The sequence below is a fragment of the Columba livia genome, chromosome 2 (genome assembly GCF_036013475.1).
Source record: "Columba livia isolate bColLiv1 breed racing homer chromosome 2, bColLiv1.pat.W.v2, whole genome shotgun sequence".
Lineage (NCBI taxonomy): Eukaryota > Metazoa > Chordata > Aves > Columbiformes > Columbidae > Columba > Columba livia.
Genome location: NC_088603.1, coordinates 7454301 through 7478366, shown reverse-complemented (window position 1 = coordinate 7478366; position 24066 = coordinate 7454301). Strand labels below are relative to the sequence as shown.

The window sequence follows — 24066 nt, the reverse complement described above, 5'->3', positions numbered from 1 at the left end:
CCGGCGCAGCCGCGCAGCGGCCTGAGGGGGCGAAACGTGCCGCAGGAAGCGCTGCCTCCCCCGAGACCGAGCCTGGGGGCTCCGCGGGGGGGGTGCGGAGTTGTTGTCGGGGTGTTTCGGTTGTAGGGCGGTTATTAAAGGGTGCCCGGGTGGGAAAGACCCTCCCGCCACTCAACTCTTCCCTCCCCACCGCCGGGTGACTGAAGTGAGGTAAGGGCTTCAGCCCTGGGGAGGCGAGAGGGGTGGGGGATGCCTCTTTCCCCCGAAGAGAGGGGTTGCTGCGGGGGGAGGCCGGCCCGGCGGGGCAGAGCTGCCGGGCACGTCCCGGGAGGACCAAGGCGAGGAGCGGGAGCACCGAGGAAGCGGCGCGGGCGGGGGGGAGGCCGCGGCTTCCAGGCCCGGCGAGGGGGGGCGGCTGTCGCGGTTGGAAGCGGCTCTAACATGGAGGGGGAGGTAACGGAGAGAGGGCCGGCGCTGGGGGTAGGGATCCGCCCCGAGGTGGCCTGAGGGGAGCGCGGCGGCGGCGGCGGGGGCGGAGGGGAGCCCTGCCCGCCTCCCCGCGGGGTGGAGGCGGCGGCGGGGGGGATCCCGTTGCTCGCTCCGGCGCTGGCTCCGGGAGGTTCCTCCTTTCCCCGTGGGTGAGTTCGCCATCGTCCCGCCGGAGAGAAGCCCCGCGCCTCCAGCCGGGGACGTGTCTGGGGCGGTGAGTAAATGCTGAGGGCGGAGATGCCGGGGGACCGTGTGGGAGGGATGGCGGGGAGCGCCGGGGCCGCTGAGGTGATCCCGAGGGGCAGGCGGCCCCTCGGGGCGCTGGGTGCCGCCTGAGGCCGGGGCTTCCCTGGCTCGGAGGCGCCGGCTCTTCAGCGTGTTCCTCGGAATCGCTTTGAGAAGCCGCAGCGTTGCCGGCAGGCTCCGGGCTCCAGGTAGCGGCAGCGCTGGGTCCGCTCCGAAGGGCTGGATGTCCCGCTCTGCCCATGGAGAAGGCGCATCAGTGTGGCTGAAGGGGCATCTTCCACGGTAGGGCTAGGGTTTCTGTGGAGAAAGGAGCTCAATGGCTTCGACACACCCTGACTGAGAAAGTGATGCATCCCTGGAAGAGATTAAATGATTTAACGTGCCCTCCTCTTCCCGCTTCGTGTCCCCGTTGCAGGAGCCTGGACGACCCTGCTGATTTCTGGGCGCTGAGGTAATGGCCGAAGCTGGTCGGTGGGCGATGGCTGGAGGCCTGGAGCGGTGTCTGGAGGTCGCGCAGCACCTGTGATCTTGACCCACAGCCTCCGCCTTCGGGATGGGGAACGGTGGCTCCGCCGTGAAGGTCTGCACGGATCACCAGGGAGGCATCAACTGGCTGAGCCTGAGCCCCGACGGGCAGCGCCTGCTGACGGGCAGCGAGGACGGCACCGCCCGGCTCTGGAGCACTGCCGACAGCCAGTGCCATGGCCACTTCCAAGGTATGGCAGCTTCTTTTCCCCTAGTTTTTGAGTCTAAGGCATGGCACGGGTCGCACATCGTGTTCATGTCTTTCAGTCCCTGCAGCTTGCTGGGTAGTGAAAATCTTTGCTTGTTTTGTTTTGTGGTTTTTTGAGTATTTGTTATGGTAATGTTAAGCAGAAGGTGTTTCAACCTACAACAGGTTACCAGTGCTACTGAGTGCGTGCATCTCTTTATCTCAGGGTGTGGAATATAGCAGTGACTTAGTCTCTTTCTGGAAGCTCTCTCTTTTATACTCTGATGAAATACTGACTTTGTTACCATCTCTCTCCTCCTTTTTCCTTTTTATCATCTCATTTTCCAGGCAATCTCTCTTTAGATCCTCTTGACCCAGAATTATGGAAAGAAACCTTACTAACCAGGCAATTTTTTTCCCATGTTTGACACACACAAATCCTGATTGCTGGGCTTGTTTGTTTTAAATTGATTTTGCATTTTAAACAAAAATTACTATCTTTAGACTAGCATCCCGATAATGAAAAAGTACAGTCATGCAGGAGTCAGATGTGGATTCAGGATGTTTGTATTCTCACTCACTCATGTTCTTTTCTCAATACAGAAAGAAAAAAAAGCTCTTAAATTTGGAATTTCTAATCCTTTTTTCTTCCAATGAAGAAATCACATTGCTGTGATGTTTTGTGGTTGCTTGGTTGCTTTCTTGCTTGTTTTTAACCATGGTTTATTGTCTTTTTTCCCCCCACATCCTGCCATGGTTCTAGCTTCTGGAAAACTCACTGCATTTGCTTTAGGCTTAGAAATCCCTTTAAACCATTAATTAACTTTTTAACTAGGAAGAGAACTATATTGGATAATACTCAGAATCTGGCCTATGCGCTGCTGGTGTTTGGGGTAAATCCTAAAGGAGGTTGTCTGGATGGTTTGTGAACTGTCTGTTGAATCAGATAACCCTATGTATTTTATATTTATGCATGCACACAGTTGTTCTATAAATTTGTATGGTACACGCTAGAATTACTGATAAATGTGTGTCTATGACACAGTGTCAAACTTCCACCACAGCATAACCAACAGATTCTGTGGTGGCTACTTTGGACCAGACCTTGTCTGCCACGGGGGGGTTTTGTCATCCTTTGTACTATCGATGGTTAAAATCTGACTGGCAGACTTTGGTGCAGTAACCAAGATCCTTTATTGATCTCCTTGGATTAGTCTTACATGACGCTGTGCGAAAAATCCTGCTGATTGAAACCTGCCCCGTTTAAGGTGCTTTGCAAAAATGTGTGGATTGGTGTAGTTTTGCTTATAGCCCTAGTGATCTGTTTAATTCTTGTCATCTGATGAATTTTCTTAAGAGGAAACAAGACGTGTGTTTGTAGTGTGGCTTCTGGTTCGCTTTTGAACTACAGGAGTTGTAGTAAAATGTGGGTTTTTTGCAGTCAGTGAAACAAAGTCTTTTACTGGGCAGTCTGCTTGCTCTCAGGTTTTTTACCATCTCTTCTACAAAATGTTTCTGGTTTTCTAATATCTTTGTCTGTCCATCTGTCTCTCTGTAATCGCATTCATCCTTCCTATATTTTTTTCTTTTCTCCTCAAAGAATAGTGTTATTTAAATCACAGTAGGGCCCACCAGCTTCAACCGAAGTCTGAGTCTCTCTTGTGACAGTTACTTAAGAGAAAATAGTTCTGATCTTGAAAGCTTACAGTCTAAATAATGAAAACAGAAGAGTGCAAGGTACTGTCCCAATGATGAGATAGGTGACCGCGATTTCACACAACAGATCATGGTACTAAGCTGGGACTTGAATCCCAAGGTGATTTTTAAATGAGATGCATTTAATGATACAAATAGGAAAAGACACATCTTGCTAAGTAACAACAAAAGCTTAAAGTTGTAATATTGAATCCTCTTTGCTAGCATTACTCTGTTTTTCAGCATGAAATTTTTAGCAGTTTTGTCTATTTTCATTGTAAGTGTAGAATCCCAACATGCTCTGAATACTGTATAAATTTTCCCCTTTCCCCTTTCCCCTTTCCCCTTTCCCCTTTCCCCTTTCCCCTTTCCCCTTTCCCCCCTTTCCTTTCATCATTTTCTTAAAGGTATACTGGTATTTTGAAAATTATGGGTTTTATTAAAGTTATTAGTCATAAATGGGTAAATATTGACTGACTTTTTACCAGATGTGTTTGTTTGTTTGTGTTTCATTCTGCTTGGATAATGAAACTGAACTTGATGGTAAGTCTCATGTCAGTTACTTTGTTCATAGTTTCATGCTTTAAGTTAGGGCTGTTTGTGTCCTGAGAATCAATGGGCTGGGTTGAAATACAGCTTTTTGTTCCTGACCTCAGAAGAAGGAAGTGAAAGCATTTCTATATTAAAAAACTAAGCCATTTTTTTACTGGTTTTAAACCTCAGTAGTCTGAGTTTTATTATACTGATGTTAATTTAGCTCGTTATATTTTTATAATACTGTTTTATCTACCTGATTGGTGGAACTGTACTTTTTTACTCTTTAAAAAAATCCATATATCAATGAAGCAGACTTTTCTGCTGTTAATTAAAAATGTTGTGTTTTATATGTATCCTTAAATGTGAAGAACATGGGTGGTGCATTTAAAACTAGAGTCCATTTGTTTCTGATGTTTTTCTTTTAGCTAAGCTGAAGAGCTGGACTAGTCCGTCCTGCTTGTGTGCACAGTGATTGAATGTATTCCTCCTGTTATCCCTAGGACATGAAAGCTACATCACCTTTTGCCACTTGGAAAATGAGGCTGCCTTCACGTGTAGTGCAGATCACACCATTCGAAAGTGGGATGTGGTAACAGGGCAGTGCGTGGCCATTTACCGAGGACACACATCAATTGTTAACAGGTTTGTTCCGCGGAGTTCTTCCCTTGCGTTCCTGGAATCTGTTATCCCATCTATTATCATTTTCCTGTAATTCTCCATTACTACACTAATAAAATGGGTTGTGTAAACCTTTGAGTTCATGCTACACGTGTTCTGTGCTGTAATGATTAGTTTTCCTAGCAACAGTGCTGACGCATCCATAGACAGCAGATAGGAGAGAAATGAAAGGCATACAGCAGGGGAATTGAATCCAGGGCTAGGAATGAAATTCCAGAAGAAATTGTTCAATTGATAACAGATGCTTCTGATAAATAGATTTAAAAACATCATGTCAAGCCTTTGTGTCAGTAAGAGGGACAAAGTCAGGGGTTTTCTGGAATTACTATTCCTTTTTGTGCAAATGAAGTTTAGTATTAAACTGATTGTGTGTGACTGATTGGCCTGTCAATTTAAAGTGCCTCTTAATAGTTGGACTGGATTTAATTAATGACAAGTGGAGCAGTCAAAGATTGGCATTCTTCTCTTAATTTTTTGTTTGGGGGGTGGGTGGTTTTCCTTACAAAACTCAAATACAATGTGTGGCTGGATTGTGTAAATAGTTAGGAAGGCTGGCTCGGTCTGTATTTTGGCACTGGCCTGATTTTTGCTTGAATCAGCAAATGGGAAATCTGTTCCCTGTTCATATGACTTTGTTGCCAGTTTGAAAGCTTCCAGAGGACCAAACTCAGCTGACAAAGATGACAGGTTATGATGTTCCCTATCTCTGGTTCGGAAATAGAAACTGTAGACTATTTTTCTGTTGTTATATGTTTGTGCAGCTACTACTTACTCATTTTGGAAGCCTAGTTGGTTGAATTCTTGAGCTGTAGTCTCTGATTCATTCTTCAGTTATGTAATAAGTGGGGTGCTCTTCCTCTCCCTTTTTTGAGATCCTGGACTAAATGAAATCAGGTGTACATTTTTTTTCCTGCACTCTCTCTATTCGATGATGGAAAAATGATTATCTTTGCACACTATCAGTTACAGTTCTGGTTCTTGGAATGGTTTTTTTTTGTTGTTGTTATTTTAATTCCAAGCTATTTTCATGGGTTGATTTGTAAAGAATTATTTGTAAAGAAATACTAGTAAATAATTATCAATGAGTTCTTTTTAAAAAAGAACCAACTCTCAGTTAACGTATGTGACTTAAGGAAAGTACATAATACTGCTGCTGGATTATATTTTACAAAAATAGAATTGCCCAAAGTTAAAGTGTTGTAATGCTAAAATGTCCGCATCAGTGTACCTGAATAAGAGGTGTCAATTTTAAAAGGAGAAATAGGGAAGTGTTTGGTGTTTAAACAAATAAAAGAAAATAATTCATAAACAATGTGTATTAAACAGGGATGCTGAATTTGGGTTATATATGTTGTGTTCATGCTACCATTTCTAACTTCAATGGTATTGATACTGTGACAAAATGGTTTTGTAAAAATCCCAGTACTATTCATACCTACAAACTCTATTTTTTGCAGGATCCTGGTTGCCAAGGACTATCTCTTCAGTGGTTCCTATGACAGGACGGCCCGCTGTTGGAGTGTGGACAAGGAGAAACAAATCCAGGAATTCCGGGGCCATCGGAACTGTGTCCTGACTCTAGCTCACTATTCCTCCAGGGATGTTCTTGAAGAAGAGGAGGAGGAAGAGGAAGAGGAGGAGAAAGTGAGCAGAGACCTTCTGGTGACAGGTAGCACCGACTGCACTGTGAAGGTCTGGTGGGTGTCCAGTGGGCGCTGTTACCAGACTCTGCTGGGACACACCGGGGCTGTTTTATGCCTTATACTTGACGCACCAAACAGGGAGCTGTTCTCTGGCAGCACGGATTACACCATTCGAACGTGGAATATTGTCACTGGTGAACAGCTGAAAGTGTTCAAAGAGCATCAAGGATCGGTAATTTGCCTCGAGGTAAGAACGGAAGCTTCTTCAAGAGCCATTCGAAAGGAGTGTCCATATCCTAACTCGTGTATTGTCTTTTCATTCCTAAAGAAGCTCTTCTGAAACAGGTTATAAGTGATGAACTTATATGTTTGTGTAATAACAAAATAATAGTGCTCTGTGGTCTTGAGACAAATCTCCTTTCCCTAAAACACTTTCTGGTGTTCTCTCAGCTTCTAGTGGCTGGCCTGGTCTAACTTCTAGCTCAGTATTTATTTAAATCCTTCTAGCTCTTGCAGTTCATGAGCAGGTTGGTTGGGAGGACTGTTCATCTCAGTAGGATTGTGTACACAGCATCACCAGACTTTGAAGAACAATAACCTGAGCTGTGCTAGTGCAAGGAAACAGACGCAGGGGCAGACCAGATGGAAAGGGCAAAAAAATTCAGGGTAAACTTGGTACCTTCTAAAAACCCCAACCCAAAATTGTGGGCAAAAGATAACAGGGAAGCATAAAGCAGAAAGAAATCTTGCTTTAAAAACCACACAGACATAATTCAAGAAAAGAAAGGGAGAAAGAGATGGCTAAAATGGGCAAGGAGAGTGGAAAAGAAGTAGAGCATGGGGGAGAGAAATCAGGAAATGGTGAAGGAAAGGGGAAAAAAATTAATGTGACCTTTAAAACTATACCCTGTTTTTGTGTTTGCAGTATTTTTCTGGTGAATGCTGCCAGGTTTGTCAATGTTGCAGAGAAGAGAAGGAGATTAGGCAGATGGAGAAGGGGAACTGTCGCACAGGCACTTGTCCTGTACACTCCACACCAGAAAATGATATGTTTAATGATGGTCTGTAACTTAGTTTCAGGTCAGCAAACCTTAAACTATTTTAAATGTCTGATGGAAGTTAATGGCAATAGTTTTTCTCACTACTCTCCTTGTTTGTGTTTGTTTTCCATAAGTGCTTTTTTTTTTGCAGAGGCTACAGTACGTATTTTAACAGATGTATAATAAATGTTGCCTTTGTTTTAAAGGAAGCAGTCACAGCTGACACCAGCAGACTAAAAACCTGGTAGTACTGAAGGAATTCTGTTTTCCTTCAGTTTTAGAAAGGAAAAAATACCACAAAAATTGCGTTACCCTGGAGTAATGTTTGTCTTGCTTGGGTAAATTCTCAGTGTTAAAGCTTGTTTTCATGATACTGTGGTAATGTATTTTGAGGACGCTCAAGTAAATCTGTTGCTGTTCTTAGTGTCACGCTATGTTTCGCTGTTGAATTGTAACCCTTCTTCAAGGCACGGATTGACAACAACAGAACTTGCTTTAATTTAATTGGGCTCCTGCTAAAATTGTTACACAAAACAGGCTTGACCCTCTCCCAGAAGCCTGGGAAATTCAATTACACTCTCTGAATGCTCAAGAATGAGCAATGCTTCTCCGCTTGTGAGCACAGAGTTAAACAATGGTTTTAAACAAACAGAACTTCTCGTTGGGGAGAGGAAAAGCAAAACCAACATATCTACTTGGAAAACCTGAACAATTCAAAGTACACAAGGCTATTGCTGCCAAGACTGTGTTGGCAACAGTCCCGGCCAAATCTCCTTGTAGCTGTGAGTAACTGGTACCCCTCACTTCTCTCATCACCACTTGATGTTTGAGGCTGGAAGAGTCCAGCTGAGGTACATGCTGCCCCCAGAGAGAGCATTTCGTTTTTAGGCTTCTAAAACAGCCCAGCTTAAGCAGTCACTGTACTACTGAATAGCTTTAGTCTGTCGATCTTTCCTAATTCCTCCCTCTCCCTTACTGGGTTCAACACTGGCCCTTCTGTTCTACTTGGCTGCCTCTCAGCACAGCCCACATGGTATTTTCATTCTTTTAGAAAGGGGTCAATCACCAGAATCCATACAAAGATGTTACAACAGAAGGGAAACTTCCCGAATAGAGGTGTTTAAATTTTAAATTTTTTGTTTTCTTCTCAAAAAGCTCTTGGAACCTTTTTTGCCTAGGGCGTCTTAGTGACAGTGTTGCAATCTGTGGCAGTGAGTTGGGATAATATTTTTCAAACTGTGGGTCAGGAAGGACTTGGAGGGAGTTGAGTTGCTCACAGTAGCCAGCAGACAGTTTTAATTGTTGACAGTAGTTCATTTTCTTCAGGGCAGAAGTGAGCTGCTAATTAAACTAGATTTTCAGTCCCCTGTCCTGGAGGAGCTGAGTTGGTACCAGCAATTAAAGGTGGTTACCTGTTCTCTGGATGATATAATGCTTTTGTGGAGAGAATAAAGGGGAAAAAAATTAAAGACTTCATTTTATGTATTCAAATAAAGGTCCCTACGGGAGGGTGACCTTTCAAAGTCTGAGAAATGCTCAGTGTGATCTCTCAGCCTGGACACAGATCAGGAAAAATTTGGATATTGAGACCATATTTTCCCCAACTTCAAAAAGTACTGTTTTTAACGGGAATGCCCCAGGATGTTCTGAACTGCCGCAAATTAGGTCTGGACTGTTCCAGTAGTCTCCCATTACTTTCCAGTAAATACCAATAGTGTCGCTGTAGCAGTGAATGGAAATTCCTGGAGCGTCTTGAGGGAGCCTCTCCATAAAACATACCCATGTTTTCCACCGCGCTTCCTGCAGTGCTGGCGTGTGGAGAGCAGAGGGGTGATGTGTGGAGAGCAGAGGGGTGATGCCTCAGACACATTTAGATTTTGAATGTTTCTCCACTGCTCTAAGATGCTGTAGGTGCTGTTGCCAGCCAGCCCGAGTTAGAGGAGCCTGAAGGAACTCTGATGGCAGAACAGAAAGCATTGGGTGTAGCTTTCCCTTTTCCCCCACGCTTGGTGGTCCTAGATAGTGGAGGGAAGAGGGTGAGATGTTCAGATATTCCCCAGGCTTGTCCTGCTGCCCTGAGGTCAGTGTGATGAAGATCATTTATGAGCTGAACTGATTGTGTGTGGTCAGAGCAGCTCGTAGCAGAACAGCTTTGACAATAGTTGCAGGTACCAGTTTGTACTAATACCACTTTTCCACTATCTGAATTATACTTGACAGAAGTTTTGCCAGGAGACTTTCTATCTGCAGTGGGAATCGTGTGCGCACTGGATGCTTTGGTGGCCTTGACTTCTTTACTTTCATAGTCAGGCAAGGTAACCGGCAGCGGAGCAGCCAGAACTCTTCACTCTGTGCCTCCCGCAGTGCGTTGATAGCTTGGCAGGGAAAGGACAGCAGCTGCTTCGAGTGCTCCCTCTTCATATAAGAGCCAGTGATGAGATTTTATAGGAGGTGATGGGAAAAAGCAAGGGTGGGCTGAGCGTAATCACACAGCTCATGCTAGTTATTCTGCTTAAAAATTTCAGGCCTGGCTAAAGACCAGGATTTGCAATTAATAATCAAACATGCATTTTCATTAATATGGCTGCCTGCAATAGGCTGAATAACCCTGACAAATATTTACTTGTATATGTTTTTCTAAATGTCTCCAAAGTAGCTTTGCAAACTGTTCACAAGGATTGCTTTGTCCTTTGCTGATTGTTCTTTCTCTGAGTATTTATCAGAACTGTGCTGCCAAAAGCTGGCAGAGAGAACTGATCCAGCTTGGAATTTAGCTTGGATCCTATAGCAAACATTCTTGCAAGAAAAAGCCTTTCTTGCAAAAGGGGTTTTAAATGAACATGAGTGGGCAAGGGCTTGCGTCTGGTTTTTCTGCAAAAGATCCTTTGTTGAGACCATTCCCTTTAGTTGCCTTTTAAAGGCGACTAGCAGAGAAGAATGCTTTGACCAAAGCCATTGCCTGAACTTTGTTTATACGCTTAACCATTGTGATCACAGGGACAGATTTTTTTTCTCTTGTCACACCAATTAGAGTGCACATATTTTTTGTAATTTGTGTTGGTATTTGTTGCATAATTCATCAAAGGATGAAGAAGTGAATTAGAGGAATACAAATGTGTACAACACCTGTCGGAAAGAAACATGTTTCTAGGATTGTTATTTTGCACTGCAGTAAAGAAGTTGAAAAATGTTCTGAGCCAGACCAGAGAGCTTATTCTAGATGAATTCTAAGGAAAAAAGCAAAAGAAAAAAAACAATAAAAAACTCCTATTTCTTGCCCATAGGGAGTTTGTTAGCTTGTTAAAATGAATGTGGTTTGAATGGGATCCTGAAAGTCTAACTCGGTGAAGGCGCACAGAGTTATAATTTGAGATTGGTCCAAGTTGGTGACTTTTAACTGGGACGTGGCTGTGAACAGCAGACCCGGTTGGCAGACTGGGAATACTGACCCCGCGTGAAGAATAAGCTGGTGCTGGGACATGTGGTTGTTGACATGAACTCATCCTGAGGTTCCTGGGGCCCCTTCTGAGTACAGTGACCTTCAGAAAGAGGATGTGTCCAAGTCTGTTTGGAGAACCAATTGCCTCTCCTTGGATGAGGGTTAAATTGTTTCTTATAGCAAAGGTTCACTGAGAGAGGGAAATCCATCCGTGTAAGATTGACATACCTGTTGAACAGCTCTTTTGCAGGTGTTTTTGGCATTCAGACAGGTAGAAATTGTCTTAAGCTGCTGCATATGTTCAGTTCAGCCAAGCTTGTGTGACAATAGAGTTATCTTTGTCTTGAGACACCAACCCTAGATATGATCATTTGGGTTTTTTGTATTCAAACTGTGGCGTGTCTAGGGGCTACAACTAAGGTCAGAGTTGCATAAAACTGGCATTTTTTAATACTGAAACCTGTAACTAATTCAGCATTTACAACCTGTGTTTTGCTACTGCTGTAACTTTGCTGCTCACAAGTCTGACAGAACTTTTTCATGGAACAGTATTAATACATCTCCAGCACGTTGGCCTGAGGATTAAGACAAATTTGTTCCGTTCATGTGTCTCAGTGTTCCATCTGCTTCAAAGCAAAGTCCCTCAGAGTAATGAGCAAAATTAACAGTCCAGTATTGCAGCTATCAATGCAGTGATTCTTTTTTTGCTGTCTGGCTGAGGCTTTAGAACTGAGCATCTGACTGTCAGCAGGTTTTTGAATTCTTTTGGAGCTCTTTGGGTTTGAAATGTCCACTCAGCTCGTTGGTATCTGAGCTGCAGGTCTGTTCTGTGTCATCTGCTCTGCTACAGGTGGCCTTGCCTTGCTGTTCCTTGTCGGGAGCTTTGTTGGGCAGTTAGCCAAAGTGAACCAAGTGCTGAAAAGCCAGCCAAGGAAAATACAGCTTTGAAAATATCGCCACTTCTCCAGGTGGTTGCAGATTAGAACATGAAACGGTTTCTACTGATCATTTTTAAACCAAGAGTTGACAGACTTGGGTATATCTGGAAAAATCTGTTGAGTGAAATTTTACGTTTTTCCTTCTAAATCATAAGAAAATTAAATTCTTTTGTAAGAATAGGACTGGGACCTAGGGAGTTGGGTCAAGGTTTAGAGCCTTTGTGCTAGAAAGGCCCAGGATTTATGGACCTGAGGACCTGGCCCACAAGTATTTGCTGAAAATGGCTGTGCCTGCATGCCCATACACAAAAATGGGTGCCAGTCTTGGCAGCAGGGAGGCTTAGCTCCCAACAAAGCTGCAGCATGATCTTGCATTTTGGTGAAGAAGCCAGTAGACTTCATCTTGCTCCCGAGTGGGAGAACCAGCAGAACATGGCCTAACTGGAAATCATAGAATCAGAGAATACTTCGGGTTGGAAGGGACCTCCAAAGCTCACCCAGTGCCACCCCTGCCATGAGCAGGGACATCTTCACCAGCTCAGGTTGCTCAGAGCCCCGTCCAGCCTGGCCTGGGATGTCTCCAAGGATGGTTCATCCACCACCTCTCTGGGGGAACCTGGGCCAGTGCTTCACCACCCTCCGTGTAAAAAATTCTTCCTCATGTCCACGCTGAATCTCCTTCTTTTAATTTAAAATCATCAGTGCTTTAGGCACCCGGCTAGAAGTTGGCAGGGGAACTGTGTTACAGTTGTGGTCTGTTTAGATAGTTTTCAGTACAGTTATGACTTAAGGAAAAGGATGACAGGAGCCAAGGGCCTGTGCTGCCGGCTGACCCTGCACCTGCGCAGCTTCCACAGCAGCGGTGACTGGTGCCCTGGCAGCGTGGGGACATTTGCACAGTGTGTCCAGCCTCGGTGAGTTAGAGCCAAGGCTGTTCTGGGGGAGAGCCACCCTTTTTGGATGCAGCCTCTGAAAGAAGGTTTGATATGGGTCAGATTGGGTTGGTGCCTCTGTCTTGCACTTCTCAGACAGAATCCCATCCGGGTTTCACACGCTCTCATGACCATTTTCAGGGATACTATACACTGTTGCCTGTCACAACTGCCCTGAAGCATGTAATGCTTCATGTGCCTTGTAGAAAGGGCTGTTTGCAGCCTGGATGAGCCTCCCAAGTCAGACGCTATAAATTTCAAGTCCTTTCTTGGATGGAATTCAGTTGCATTGTATCACGGTTCCCTATCTATAAAGTAGGGAAAGTATTTTTCTATTACACAGATCATAAGTGCCTGCTTATAAGGTGCTTTGGCTAGGGGAGCAGTATGTGATGATGATGATTATTTTGATTAAATATAGATAATATGAAGCATTGTGGCTTAGGCTGGAGTTGTAAACTAGACCTATCTTTAGTCAAGTGCAGGAGTCATCTCACCTGAATTCATATAGATGGCTACAAGTAGGAAGATTGTCCTTGTCAGGGGGCAGAAATAGTGGGTTTCAAGGGGTGATCTGTTTCAGACATCTGCTTCAGGATGAGATGAGTTGTGCCCCAGACTGCGGTGACTACAAAGAGACTTAGCTGTGGATATCTGCATCCATTTGGAGGAGATGATGCCTGCATCGTATCACTGCAAGTAGATCTGATTTGCAGCTTCAGCCTGAGCTGATAGCTCTTGATGGCTTTCTGCACTAATAGCTATTTCATGCTCTATGTTTTAAAAATAGCAAAAAAAGGAGAAGCTGGGTGACAGTCAGAGCCTGTGCTGGGTGTTGCTGTTGGCTGTGCCGCAGGCTTCATCTGTGGCACCCGGTAGATTGTTTAACCTTTTAGTATTGCTGTTTCCATGCAAGGCTGAGTCCTTTGCTCCTGTGCTCACCTGCTTAAACTGGCGAGGGGCAGGAAAGTGCATAAAAGTGTGGTGTGCAGCAGTGGGGGTAGCACCGAGGCTTTGAATTTAATGAAGATGGTTGGTGTGCCGGCCATCTCACCACATCTCTGACTGGGCATCGGAAGCTTTTACGGCTCTTAGGATCCTGGTGCTGTGAATTACCTGAGTAACTCCACATCATTTAACACATTTTTATATCGAGCAACTTAGCAAATCTAGGCAAGTTGCAGCTTTTGTTTCACCTCAGCATTTATACACCCACTTAAATGTAGAAATGAAGGAGCATAACATAATGTGCCATCAAGGCAGAGTGGCATTTACATGCAGGAGCTTATAACTTGGTGTTTTCCCATGTTCAGATGCTGCTAGCAAGATGTCTGAAAAAGAAACGCAATGACTTGGCCAAGAACAATGCAGCAGGATCTCAACTCAGAGCAACCTCTTCCGTTGAGCAGGTGCAATGTGACAATGGAAATTAAGCCTGGAAGTTAAGAGTCAGGTTATCTTCCTCAGACTAACTCTATAGATCTTAGTTTTTGTTAGTGCTGCTGGTCATTCCTTGTCATTGAGATCTAGTTCTAATGCCATTGCTAAACCAGCTTGAAATAGGATGTGGCCATTTCAACGTACTGCTGGTTTCTAACCGTGGTAGGTGTTTTACAACCTCCTGATGTTTAGCTATAATATGAAAATGGTCCCATGGGCCGAGTTTTGCTGGTAGGAAGCGTGGCAGGAGCTGCGGCCCGCGATCATTGTGGTCTGCCTGCGTACATGTCTTACGTGGGTGTAAGTCCCGTCACTGTGGGGCTTTGTGTCTTAAAATACCTTTTGTTCCATGTTCTTGTAACATGGCGCAAATGTTCTTTTGCACAAGGCTCACTTATGATGCCTTTTGGGAATGGTGGTGGAGATGGGAGGGCGCGAAAAACATTTCAACCTTACAGAGTGTGCAAAGAGTGGGGGTCAAGTGTTTATAATAATCTAAGGTGGTGGAAGAACCAGACCTTTGAAAATGACCTGAGAGCAAAACCCATGTCAAGTTGATTTGTCATTTGTTCTGGAGTTGGTTCACATATGAGGAGTGTAAGGGGTTAGTGGTCTGCTGGTCACTGGAGCCTTCTGATCTGTGTGCATAGGGGGAAAATGGTATTATTAGTCCTTATTCAACTTCTTATTGAGGGGAGGGCAGGGTTCTCCCTCGTGTCTCTCCATCAGGTAGAATGCAAGATTTCTCTCTGCCCTGTGAGCTGCCAGCATTTGCCTCATTTGTTACTGTGTACTGGCTAGTTTCAGTCTTGCAAAGGTGAATTATTTTCTCTCTGCCTGAGTTTCCCACCTGCAATTCTTCCTTTTGTCCTTCTCTGTGGTGTCTGTGTGGAATGAAAACCAACCTCTACCCCAGTGAGTTCACACAGTGTGCAGGATAACTGCTCTGTTCTTCTTTGGGATTTATAGGCAGGGGTGCTCTAAACAGACAGCAGGAGACAATCTGATTGAAGATGTTTAGAAACCTGTGTGAGGATAGCTAATAATTTCATAAGATACAAAATAGTTTCAAGGAAGAGTTAGCATTGCCAAATATTGACCTTGTGCAGAGTGATCACGCTAAACTCTAGTTTATGTTGTGTAGGAATTTATTTATAATTTATTTTTTATTGTTACTCAAAATGGTTCTGAAATTTTTGTTGTAATTAAAACTTACTTGACAAGAACTCTTATCAGATTGTATGCTTTGCAGAAACTACACCACAGGGGACTTTTGGGGGGCTATATTAAGTTAACTAATTATGGGAGTAGGGTTAGCATCGTTAAGCTCACTGAAATCCTGCATGTGTGCACCAGCAGACTAAGTTTTTCATCTTCTGAAACATGGGAGCTGTTTTTAAGGCGCAGAAGTCAATGTGAGATGCAATCTTGAAGACTGTAAAGTTGCAGTTTTACACACCATCCCTCTGTTCCAAGGTGTAGTTGTCGCTCTTTGTAACTGTTGAGTTGGAAACCGTGACTTTGTATGAGTCACTTCAGTGCAATTCTCTCCCAAACGTGCCCGAGAGACGATTGCTGATGTTTTTCTATTTCTCTTCCCTTCAGCTAGTGAATCGGCACTTGTATTCAGGAAGCGCGGACAGGACAGTGAAGTGCTGGTTAGTAGACACTGGGGAGCGAATCCAAACGTACAAGGCTCACAAACACAGCGTTAGCACTTTGAAATACCACGCCGGGATCTGTAAGTTGCCTTTCCTATGTTCAGCAATCCCTTGTCTCCTTTTCCATGTGTGTCTCTGATTGAAGATTGTTAATAGATAATACAGGAATTTTGAAGGCTTGTAAAATCGTCACTTTTTTTCAACTCCAGCATGTTTATGCTCAGCAGCAAACTTTGCTGCTCCGTGTGGGAAGCTTAGATCTTCCCTCCATTTTCCACCTCCCTCCTCTGGCAGATGAAGAGGCAGTCGCTTTATTTGTGTTACCACGGGAAGTGGCTTAAATCCCGAGCTGTCTGTGGCTTGTTTGTGTAACCGTGGTTTAACCCCGCTGGCCTGATGGCTGTCACTGCTGCGTGCCTGGGGACAGCAAGCGCTGCTGCTGGATCTGCAGCCCTGTGCCTGCCCCTGCTACTGTCCTAAACCAGAGCGGCGCTCAGATGCTCTCTGCTCCTTTCTAACAGCTGGGCTTCCTGTTCAGGCTCTGACCACCTCCCAGGCTCATTTGCCACAAGTTCTTTTCGCTTTATCTGTCCTCTTGCATGTATTTCTTCCCCAAAACACCTTTCTGCAGCAGCCAAGCATTGCTTGCCTTACTGACGCTTGGGACTCGGTTCCCCTCCTTTCGCTACTCCTGTTCAAGTGGTATCTTTACTTAACTGTCTGTTGTTGACATAAAGTATATTCTGGCCATGAAACTGCCCTCTTTAGATCCCTCTCTTGGCTGGGTTTCCCTTTGCACGTCATCCATCCATTTCTGGGTTTGGGTTACAAGACTGCGCCTGTATCAGCCTGAACCTCTCTCTGTGTCATCCTGGTCTCATTCTGACTCTGATGTTAAACCTGTTGTGCCTTCATTTGCTTCCCAAACAATTTCTTCCCTCCTTCAGGGTAACCGGGATGGCAATGCCCATCTGAAGCCAATCTAGAAATTCGCAGTGCTTTTCCAGTTTTGTTTTCTGTACTATGAAACCAACGTGTAACACCAAATGAAAGTTGTTATTTGGGTCCTTGATACATGTTTTGGCAGATCATCAGTGATAAAAGGCTGACAAATGCAAGACGGTGGCGCATTAGGCGATAGTTGCATCTGCACAGACAGGTTCCAGTTTAGTGGCAGTGCTTGACCGACCACATTTATAACCCGGTAACAGAATTGATTTCTTAATAATGTTTGGAAATTTAACATGTAACTGAAGTAGATTTTGATTTTAATCAGGAAGCCATTTTTTAGTCTTCCTTTCAGCATTATGGCACTACTTCTCTCAATTAAAATAGTTAATCATAACATACGGTTAATTTCAGTTCTCCTCACCCATATTGCAGAATTACCCCGCTCTCCCCTACCTGCAGGTTCTAGTTTCTGCCGATTGCAGTTTTTGCAGTTGGCTGGAAGAAGGGGATGGAAGGGGAAAGAGTCTGAGCTTACGCTGCACCCTGAAGTTATTATTGCTCAAAGATGCAGGCAGGTAGAGAAATGAACCCAGAACTGTAATCCAGGATAAACACTGGCAAACAAAACACTGTTGTCTTTTTCTTTTGTGTGTGCGTTTTTTCCCCTTTTAATTATAAAGATACAAACCACTGAATTCATCAAGACTACATACCCAAAGGGAGGATAACCATGCTGAGCTGCTGTTGCCTGATGCCACGAGGAATCTTAATATCTGGGAGATGGGGAGACTGTCTCCTTCCTTAATGCCACCTCCAGAGCTGCATTTTGTCCAGTATTTATCCTGTTTTTCATACAACCAGTGTAGACTTGACTAGACTGTTTAAAACCATCATAAAGAAAGTTTAGGCTCAAACAGAAGTTTCATTATCTGGTGCCACCTCCATCAGCTCTGCAGCTTTCTCTCTCTTCCCCCCAGCCCAGCACCCTGTCCCTTACATCCACATACATTAGTTTTCCATAGAACTCTTTTTTTCTCTTAACATACAGGTAATATTGCTGCATTTAGTCAGACCTGGGAAGAACACCCTGAAGGTGTGATGGAAGTGTTCACAGAGTTATTTAAGATCTCATTTTAAATCAAATGCAAAAATACTAAAAGAGTCAAACTGGGAGAATTGAATTATTCCACTTGAAGGGTAGAAAAAATGTCATGAATGAATATTAGGGACTTGTTTGAATAGAATTTAGATGCATTTTAGAGGACATTTCCACTTAAAAATGAATTTATATGCTATGCTTGCATTTTTGTAATACATTGATGACTGGTTTACAGAGTATCTGATGGTTTTGTTTCAATTAGAAGTACAAAGAGATGTTCACTGGATAACAAGAGTTTGAGATAGTGAGTTTTAAATTCTAGCTGGTCACCTGGGACAGGTCAGCAATGTGCGTCCATTCTTTTTCTTTCAAAAAACGTGGACAAAATACTTCATTATAAATGACATTTATTATGGTTTGTGTCACATTTGCACCAGCCCAAGAACACGGAAAGTATTTCAGCTGAGAAATGGTGGCTTTTGGTTAGATCCTAATTCTGTTGCTTGCTTTCTGCATAATACCCAGAGGCTCGTCCCAAAGAATTTAGGGGCTAAGTAAGAAAATACAGTAGAAGAATGAGAGGAAAAATATATGTGTATTTCCAAAATGGCTTTATAGTGTGCAGGGAGTCCAGACAGATCTGAGAACTGAGCTTTAAATCATCAGAATGTGTTTCTAGCTGCTTTCCTCAGTCTACTTAATTAATAGCATGGGGAATATTAAAGCTGGTTCTCAATGTAATTTACTTAATGATACTATGTTGGTTATTCTTCTCCTCCAGTATGTGCACAGTCATTTAAAATTTAATGCCGTTTATATTTTTTCATGTTGCAAAAACTCCAGGGGAACGTTTAAAACTGCTCTCCCTCCCAAGGGTCTGCGAAATCAAACTAAAACATAAAAATTGCTTAATTTTGTTGCTTGTTTGTTTCACAGGTGGTATATATTAGCATATATTTAAGTGTTAAGTCTAGGTTAGATCAACAGCTCTCCTTTGAAACTCAGAGGTGCAAAGAGATTTCCTCAATCTAGGGTGACAGCTCAAAAGACATAAAAGGTGTCTGTCAAAAGCAAAATCCTGATAGCGGTAGCTGGAATAAACTGCCAGCTGCACAGTGAAAACAGCTCTGAGTTGGTTCCTGCGCTCTGCGTGTGTGTAATAGCATTAAGTAATTTCCATTCACCGGAATAAAATCGGCACCTTGTTCCCTGCTTTACGCCGTTGTGACTCAATTGCAGAATGGGACATGCTGCTTTTTCGGGATTGCGCTGGCAGTTGAGTTTATAGTGACCCATATGAGGTGACATTGATTTTGCACATCCAGATGTTTCTCCAAGGGGTACCCAGGACGTACCCAGCCTCCTGCTGTGCCATCTGAAGCTGAAAAGCTGATGGCAGTAGGTGGCCTGTTCTCTCATCTCCTGTTGTAGTCCTGAATTTACTGCCATGACCATTTCTTTACCTCTAGGAACCCAGTGCCTGACTTGTCCCAAAAGATAAGGTATCTTGTCTCCAGGCACTTCAGTTTTGTACAGATCTTTTCATGGTAGTGGCTTTTGCGAAGGCAGGGAACCGTGAATATATCGCTTTTTGCAGCTCTGAAATGTTTCTCTTTGGATAAACTCGGCGAGTTTGGGTTAAATGAAGGAAAATGAGTTTTTACAAAGACAAAAACCCTTTACAAAAACCCTTAAAGGACACAAATGTTTTCCTTTTTGGGCATATCGCTAAGTGTAAAATCAAAATATTCAATGCTGCCTGCATGCAGTAGTTCTTGGGATTTGAGGTGAAGATCCCAACGTATTGAGAAATTATTCTTCAAACACATTAAGACACCCTGAAGAAACCTGATGAACAGCCCAAATCCCACCCCTCCCACTCCCCCTTGTAGCACATATATGATATAGCACACAGAATACAAAAGTTACAGCCTGGGCCTTCAATCACTTACCAGCTCTGCTGTATGCAGAGATCCTAAGCTACAGGATTTAGCCAAAGAAATCTGCCGCTCTGAAAGAATTTGTAAAGACTCTCTGTAAAGCTGCCCACGCGTGCCGCTCACCTTTGAGGACACGATTCAACGGTGGTATTTCAACAGAGATGGCCCTACCTACTGCTAGTAAGCTTTTGTTGAAAATGGGGGAAGAAAGCACGGTATGTTTTAATGAAGCTAAGGCTGAATTCACGTCGTTAGGGTGAGAGGGGGTAACGCTGTTATTGTGGTTTGCAGTGTCCCTGCAGCTTGATGCAGCAGCAGAAGTGATGGAGACACTGTAATACTGACTGGAAACCTGGAAATAACTGTGGTAAAACAAATGGAAGGCTTAGTGGGAATCCTTAAAACCAGACTTGAGATAAATTGCCTGCTTAGAATTATTGAGGCATGTTCAGGCAGGGAAATCTGTGTGGAAGAGTAGAGCAGAAATTGGTATTTGAATGTGTGTGGAGTGAAATGCTGATTTATGTAGGAATTTCAGGCTTAAGGCGGTTCAGTGTTTTGAAAAATACAAATGAAAACAAGCATGCTGGGGTCAGTGAAATGAAAACCGTCTGAGCTTGCTATAACTGAGAAGACAATCGAGTCTAAAAATGATACATCACGCTCCTTTGTGAACTGGTTTTAGGTACATTTTGAACTCGCGCGATGTGCTCACGTCTGGCCGTGTTGTGTGGTTGTGTTGCAGTGTTCACGGGAAGCGGCGATGCCTGCGCGAGGGCTTTCAACTCCAAGAGTGGTGTCCTGCAGAAGATCTTCCGAGGACATAAGTTCATCATCAACTGCATCCAGGTCGGGAAGGGGTTTCTTTGCTGGGATTTCGTGCTTCTGATCGCTCCCTCGTTTGGGTGGGGGGACTTGGTGTGGCTGGCGGTTCGGCACGTCTTGGATTGGATGTTCTAGGGTAGACTTGAATATTCCTTATGTAATTTTAGAAAATCTCAATTAGGGTAAGTGAAACCACAGAATGAGTCCCCAGAGCCAGGCCCGTGGTTGTGATTAGAGGTTTTTCAGGTCAGGTTAGACTAGCAACCAGGAGAAATGAGGCGATGTACCTGGTCCTGTGTAGGGACAGGGAATGGGCGCTGGCCTCACGAGACCCCCGTGCGTTACAGGACACTGATAAGCGTCTGATAAGCAGAATTATCCCCTGACCCCCCCTGCGGATGGTCCAGAAACTGCTTACCCTCCTTTCTGATCTTGGTGAAGAGCTAGTGCTGATATAAACAGTTATATAAAATAGTTCCCTTGGGGTCTATTTTTCTGGAGGTATAAAGATGACAGAGCAGCTCAGTATTGAAGTCTGACCCACATCCTACCAGACGAACACAAGAGTCTCTGCCACTGGAGTAAAAATTTTCTACAAGTTAGTTAAAAGTCCCAAAAAGCTGTTTCCACATTGTCTAGGCCTGAGTGATACTGGTGGTTAAAAGTTAAAAGGGGAGGAATTGGTAATCCTTGGCGGCAATGCAAAGACCAGTATCCTGGAATCCCGGGGGGGGAAGTTTTTGAATCCTTGGATGCTTTGTGCATTTAAGAATCCACATCTCCCTGTATCAGTATCTGAGAGCTGCGGGCAGGATGAGGATTTTGATTAAGAACGCGAGACACTGTCAGTATTTCTGTCAGGCTGACAGTCAAAAGAAAAAAAGAGAGAAGGTAAACTTCCTTTTGGAGTTGATCCCAAGCATCGAGGGTTGCAAATATGGATGTATTTTTCTGAATTAGCAAGTGGCTAGTTGGTCTTAAATTGGGTATTGAGCAATTGGGTGTGTGGCAGATGGACGGATTTGGGTGATAACTGATATGATCACTCTGTGCAGCCCTAAATATTGACAAGATCAAAGCTTGGCTTTGTATTATTTTTCTGTGTAATTTCATTTCAAGTGTTAACAGGGCAAAAAATCCTGGGAGGAGAAAGGACTGAGAAGTGGTGACCGTAATAAGATCGTAAATATAGGGAGGAGGGATGAGGGGGCTGACATGAGCCGGGCAGCCGGCGGGATGCTCCATGTCACCACTCCCTCCCGAGACCGTGAGTGCCCGCGGTGGACAGACTGACACAGGGAGGGGAAGGTGATCAAGACCGATGGCTGAGTGAGGACAGCTGGAAACATTTACCAACTGCAGCAAAATGTTTCATTAAGGATATGAAACCGCAGGGGGGAATCAAGGTTAAGTTACTGTAGGTTTGGAAGAACAGTGAATTTTGAAGGAGGAATTGTACTTAGAGCTTCCTGCAGAGGAAGGAGGGAAGTGAGAAGGAAAACATTCCTGAACCCCCCACTGCCCCCTAATGCTGATTGCGGTGCCTCCTTAAGCTTCATCTTCAGAACTAGAGCTCTGAAACCAGCACAGAAATTCCCAGCTACAGCCCATCCTGACACTGAGTTTAGCTCCCCATTGCATTTCTGGTGGGTTTAGGTTATAAATAACTCTCACTGTTTATATTTTATGGCTCTGTGAAGCAGCTGAGAAATGACTCCTGACTTGGTAAAGTCTGATCCTGCTTCAGCAGCTTTCATGATAATTTATACCGGCCCTTGCGATGAGCTGTCAGGCCATAAGCGTTAGGCTGAAGCTGTGTTTGCTCTGATTTTTGACAGTTCAGTTGTGCCAATGCCGAGCTGTACAGTTTGGTATTGAAGTGCCCCTGTTGTTCCAGATCCACAACGAATTGCTCTACACCGCTTCCCACGACGGCACGCTGAGGATTTGGGACATCCGGGGAATATGCAAGAGAAACAAGCGGCGTTTGAAGAAGGAGAGGTCTACCCAGGGCAGGAGCTCTCAGAAGGGAAGCCTGTCTCGTCTCTTCAACAATAAAGTCGGCTGCATGGTACAGCAAGAAAACGGGGAACACGAGGCCATTGAACTAATGTGACTCTTCAGAAGAGACTTTCCCTCAGTGACCAAAGCTGAACCTGTTGTTTTCTGCACCACTGTGTCCATGTAAACCAGAACCTGGAAAGGGCTGGGACGCGGCTTTGTTCAAACCTCTCATTTCGGAGCCGGGATTTGCTGTGACGGTTGGATGGTCTCGTCAGCAGGAGCTGCGGTGCGGTGCAGGTGATGTGCCCGGGGGGTGGGTAATTAAGAACTCACAACTGCTTGTTTTCAGTTCCCGCTGGCACAGAGGTGTTGCACACTGCTGGTCTAATATCTAATGAGAAATGATTTCTCCTGTTCCTGCTGCCCCCTCAGATGCCCTCGTTCAGCCAGATGCAGAAATGAGGGGGTGCTCTGCAGTACGAGTATGAATTCAATTTTCAGAGCTGACCTTCAGGTCAGCTAATTATACCAACTAATGGAGGATGGTACGGTGCAGCAGCAGGAGTTCAAAGCAGACTGGACACCTCTCGAAAAGTTCGGAGTAGTAGGACAGCAATTAATTCTTTTTTTTAACAAAACATAAGCTAGAGAACAAGCTAAACCTCAGACCTTTTGTGCAGCAGTTATTCTCCCAACACAGAATGACACAGAATGTTAGGGAACCTAGTGGGTTCTTGTTTCTACCTGTTACATTCTCACACTTCAGCAAAGGAAGCACGAGAAGAGAGAAGAGGAAGATTTATTGGGTGCTCTAGATCTGTTCTCATTGCTCCTGCTGAGGTTCGCTGGGTTGTTAGCAGCATTGGATAAGCAGTCACACTCGAGAGAGGTTGTCCCAGTCTTGTTCCAGGTTCACCCCTCTCTGATAACCACTGAGCCATGAATAAACAAGGGTTCTTCTATTTTTCTATTTGCAGATATAACTCTTTGTAGAACCAGTACTAAAATATCTAAGCACATGTTTTTATTTTTATGGCTTTATTTATTCCATACTACAGCAAGATAAAAATGCTGTAATCTTTTTTTTAGAATGGACTAATAAACTTGTGGCATCTACAGACAACTACCTGTGTAGTTTTGATTTCCTTCTCATTTAGAGGGGATGGGCTGGCTGCACCTGCACATTGGGTAAGAATGGCTAGAATACAGGGGAAAAAGAATAAACATGATTTGCAATGCAGCTAATTATATGTGTATTTCATGTACAAGGTCAATGTGAAGTTGGAGGCCTTTAGTAGCGATGGACAGTTGCACAAAAGGCCTGGGCTGTACTTTCTGTTTAAAACATCACACACAGCATGTTAGACATGAGAACTTATCCAGCCGTACAGCAGCTGCCCGTGGACTCAGCAAATGGATGGAATAGACACACATCTTGTAAAGAGTGGAATTGACTCATTAACACTTGTGCCTGTCACTAAACATATCACAGTGTATACAAATACATTCTCAAAGTTCACTGAAAACTTTCAGCCAGTGCTTCCTGTCCTGCTGATCACTTAGAACTCTTATTCAAGGACAGTGCTGGCCAAATGATGTCATTGAAGAGTGGCTTCTCCAACAAGCACTGTGTGTTATGATGATCATTTTAAGTTCTCCAAGGACAAACATTCACTTTTCACGTTGTCACTGCCGGTTTGCTGTGCCACTTCAAAGAGAAAACTGCCAGGAGAGACACTACTGCCCTACAGGTCTGGGAACCCCTCTGGCTGAAGGAAGGAATAAAGTTGCGCTTTC

General features: G+C 44.2%; 1 protein-coding gene across 3 annotated transcripts; it reads left to right on the top strand.

Annotated features, from left to right (window-relative positions):
* WDR86 (WD repeat domain 86) lies at positions 1-23392 on the top strand. Of its 3 annotated transcripts, none has more exons than XM_065050395.1 (8): positions 1-210; positions 1151-1186; positions 1275-1451; positions 4180-4321; positions 5815-6247; positions 15395-15530; positions 20186-20289; positions 22163-23392. In XM_065050395.1, the coding sequence occupies exons 3-8, from the start codon at positions 1289-1291 to the stop codon at positions 22379-22381; spliced, it is 1197 nt and encodes a 398-aa protein (XP_064906467.1). In that variant the 5' UTR covers positions 1-210; positions 1151-1186; positions 1275-1288; the 3' UTR covers positions 22382-23392. The 3 variants fall into 3 exon arrangements, with proteins under 3 accessions (XP_064906467.1, XP_064906465.1, XP_064906466.1); XM_065050393.1 differs by lacking the exon at positions 1-210 and adding an exon at positions 483-703; XM_065050394.1 differs by lacking the exon at positions 1-210 and adding an exon at positions 753-1017.
* The last annotated feature ends 674 nt before the right edge of the window (positions 23393-24066 follow it).

What these genes read in the sequence shown, in the direction of transcription:
- WDR86 (XM_065050395.1), top strand. Translation starts at nt 1,289, where the DNA reads ATGGGGAACGGTGGCTCCGCCGTGAAGGTCTGCACGGATCACCAGGGA. An exon ending in GAAATACCACGCCGGGATCT is followed by an intron (nt 15,531 to 20,185) that starts GTAAGTTGCCTT and finishes GTTGTGTTGCAG; the next exon opens with TGTTCACGGGAAGCGGCGAT. An exon ending in TCATCATCAACTGCATCCAG is followed by an intron (nt 20,290 to 22,162) that starts GTCGGGAAGGGG and finishes CTGTTGTTCCAG; the next exon opens with ATCCACAACGAATTGCTCTA.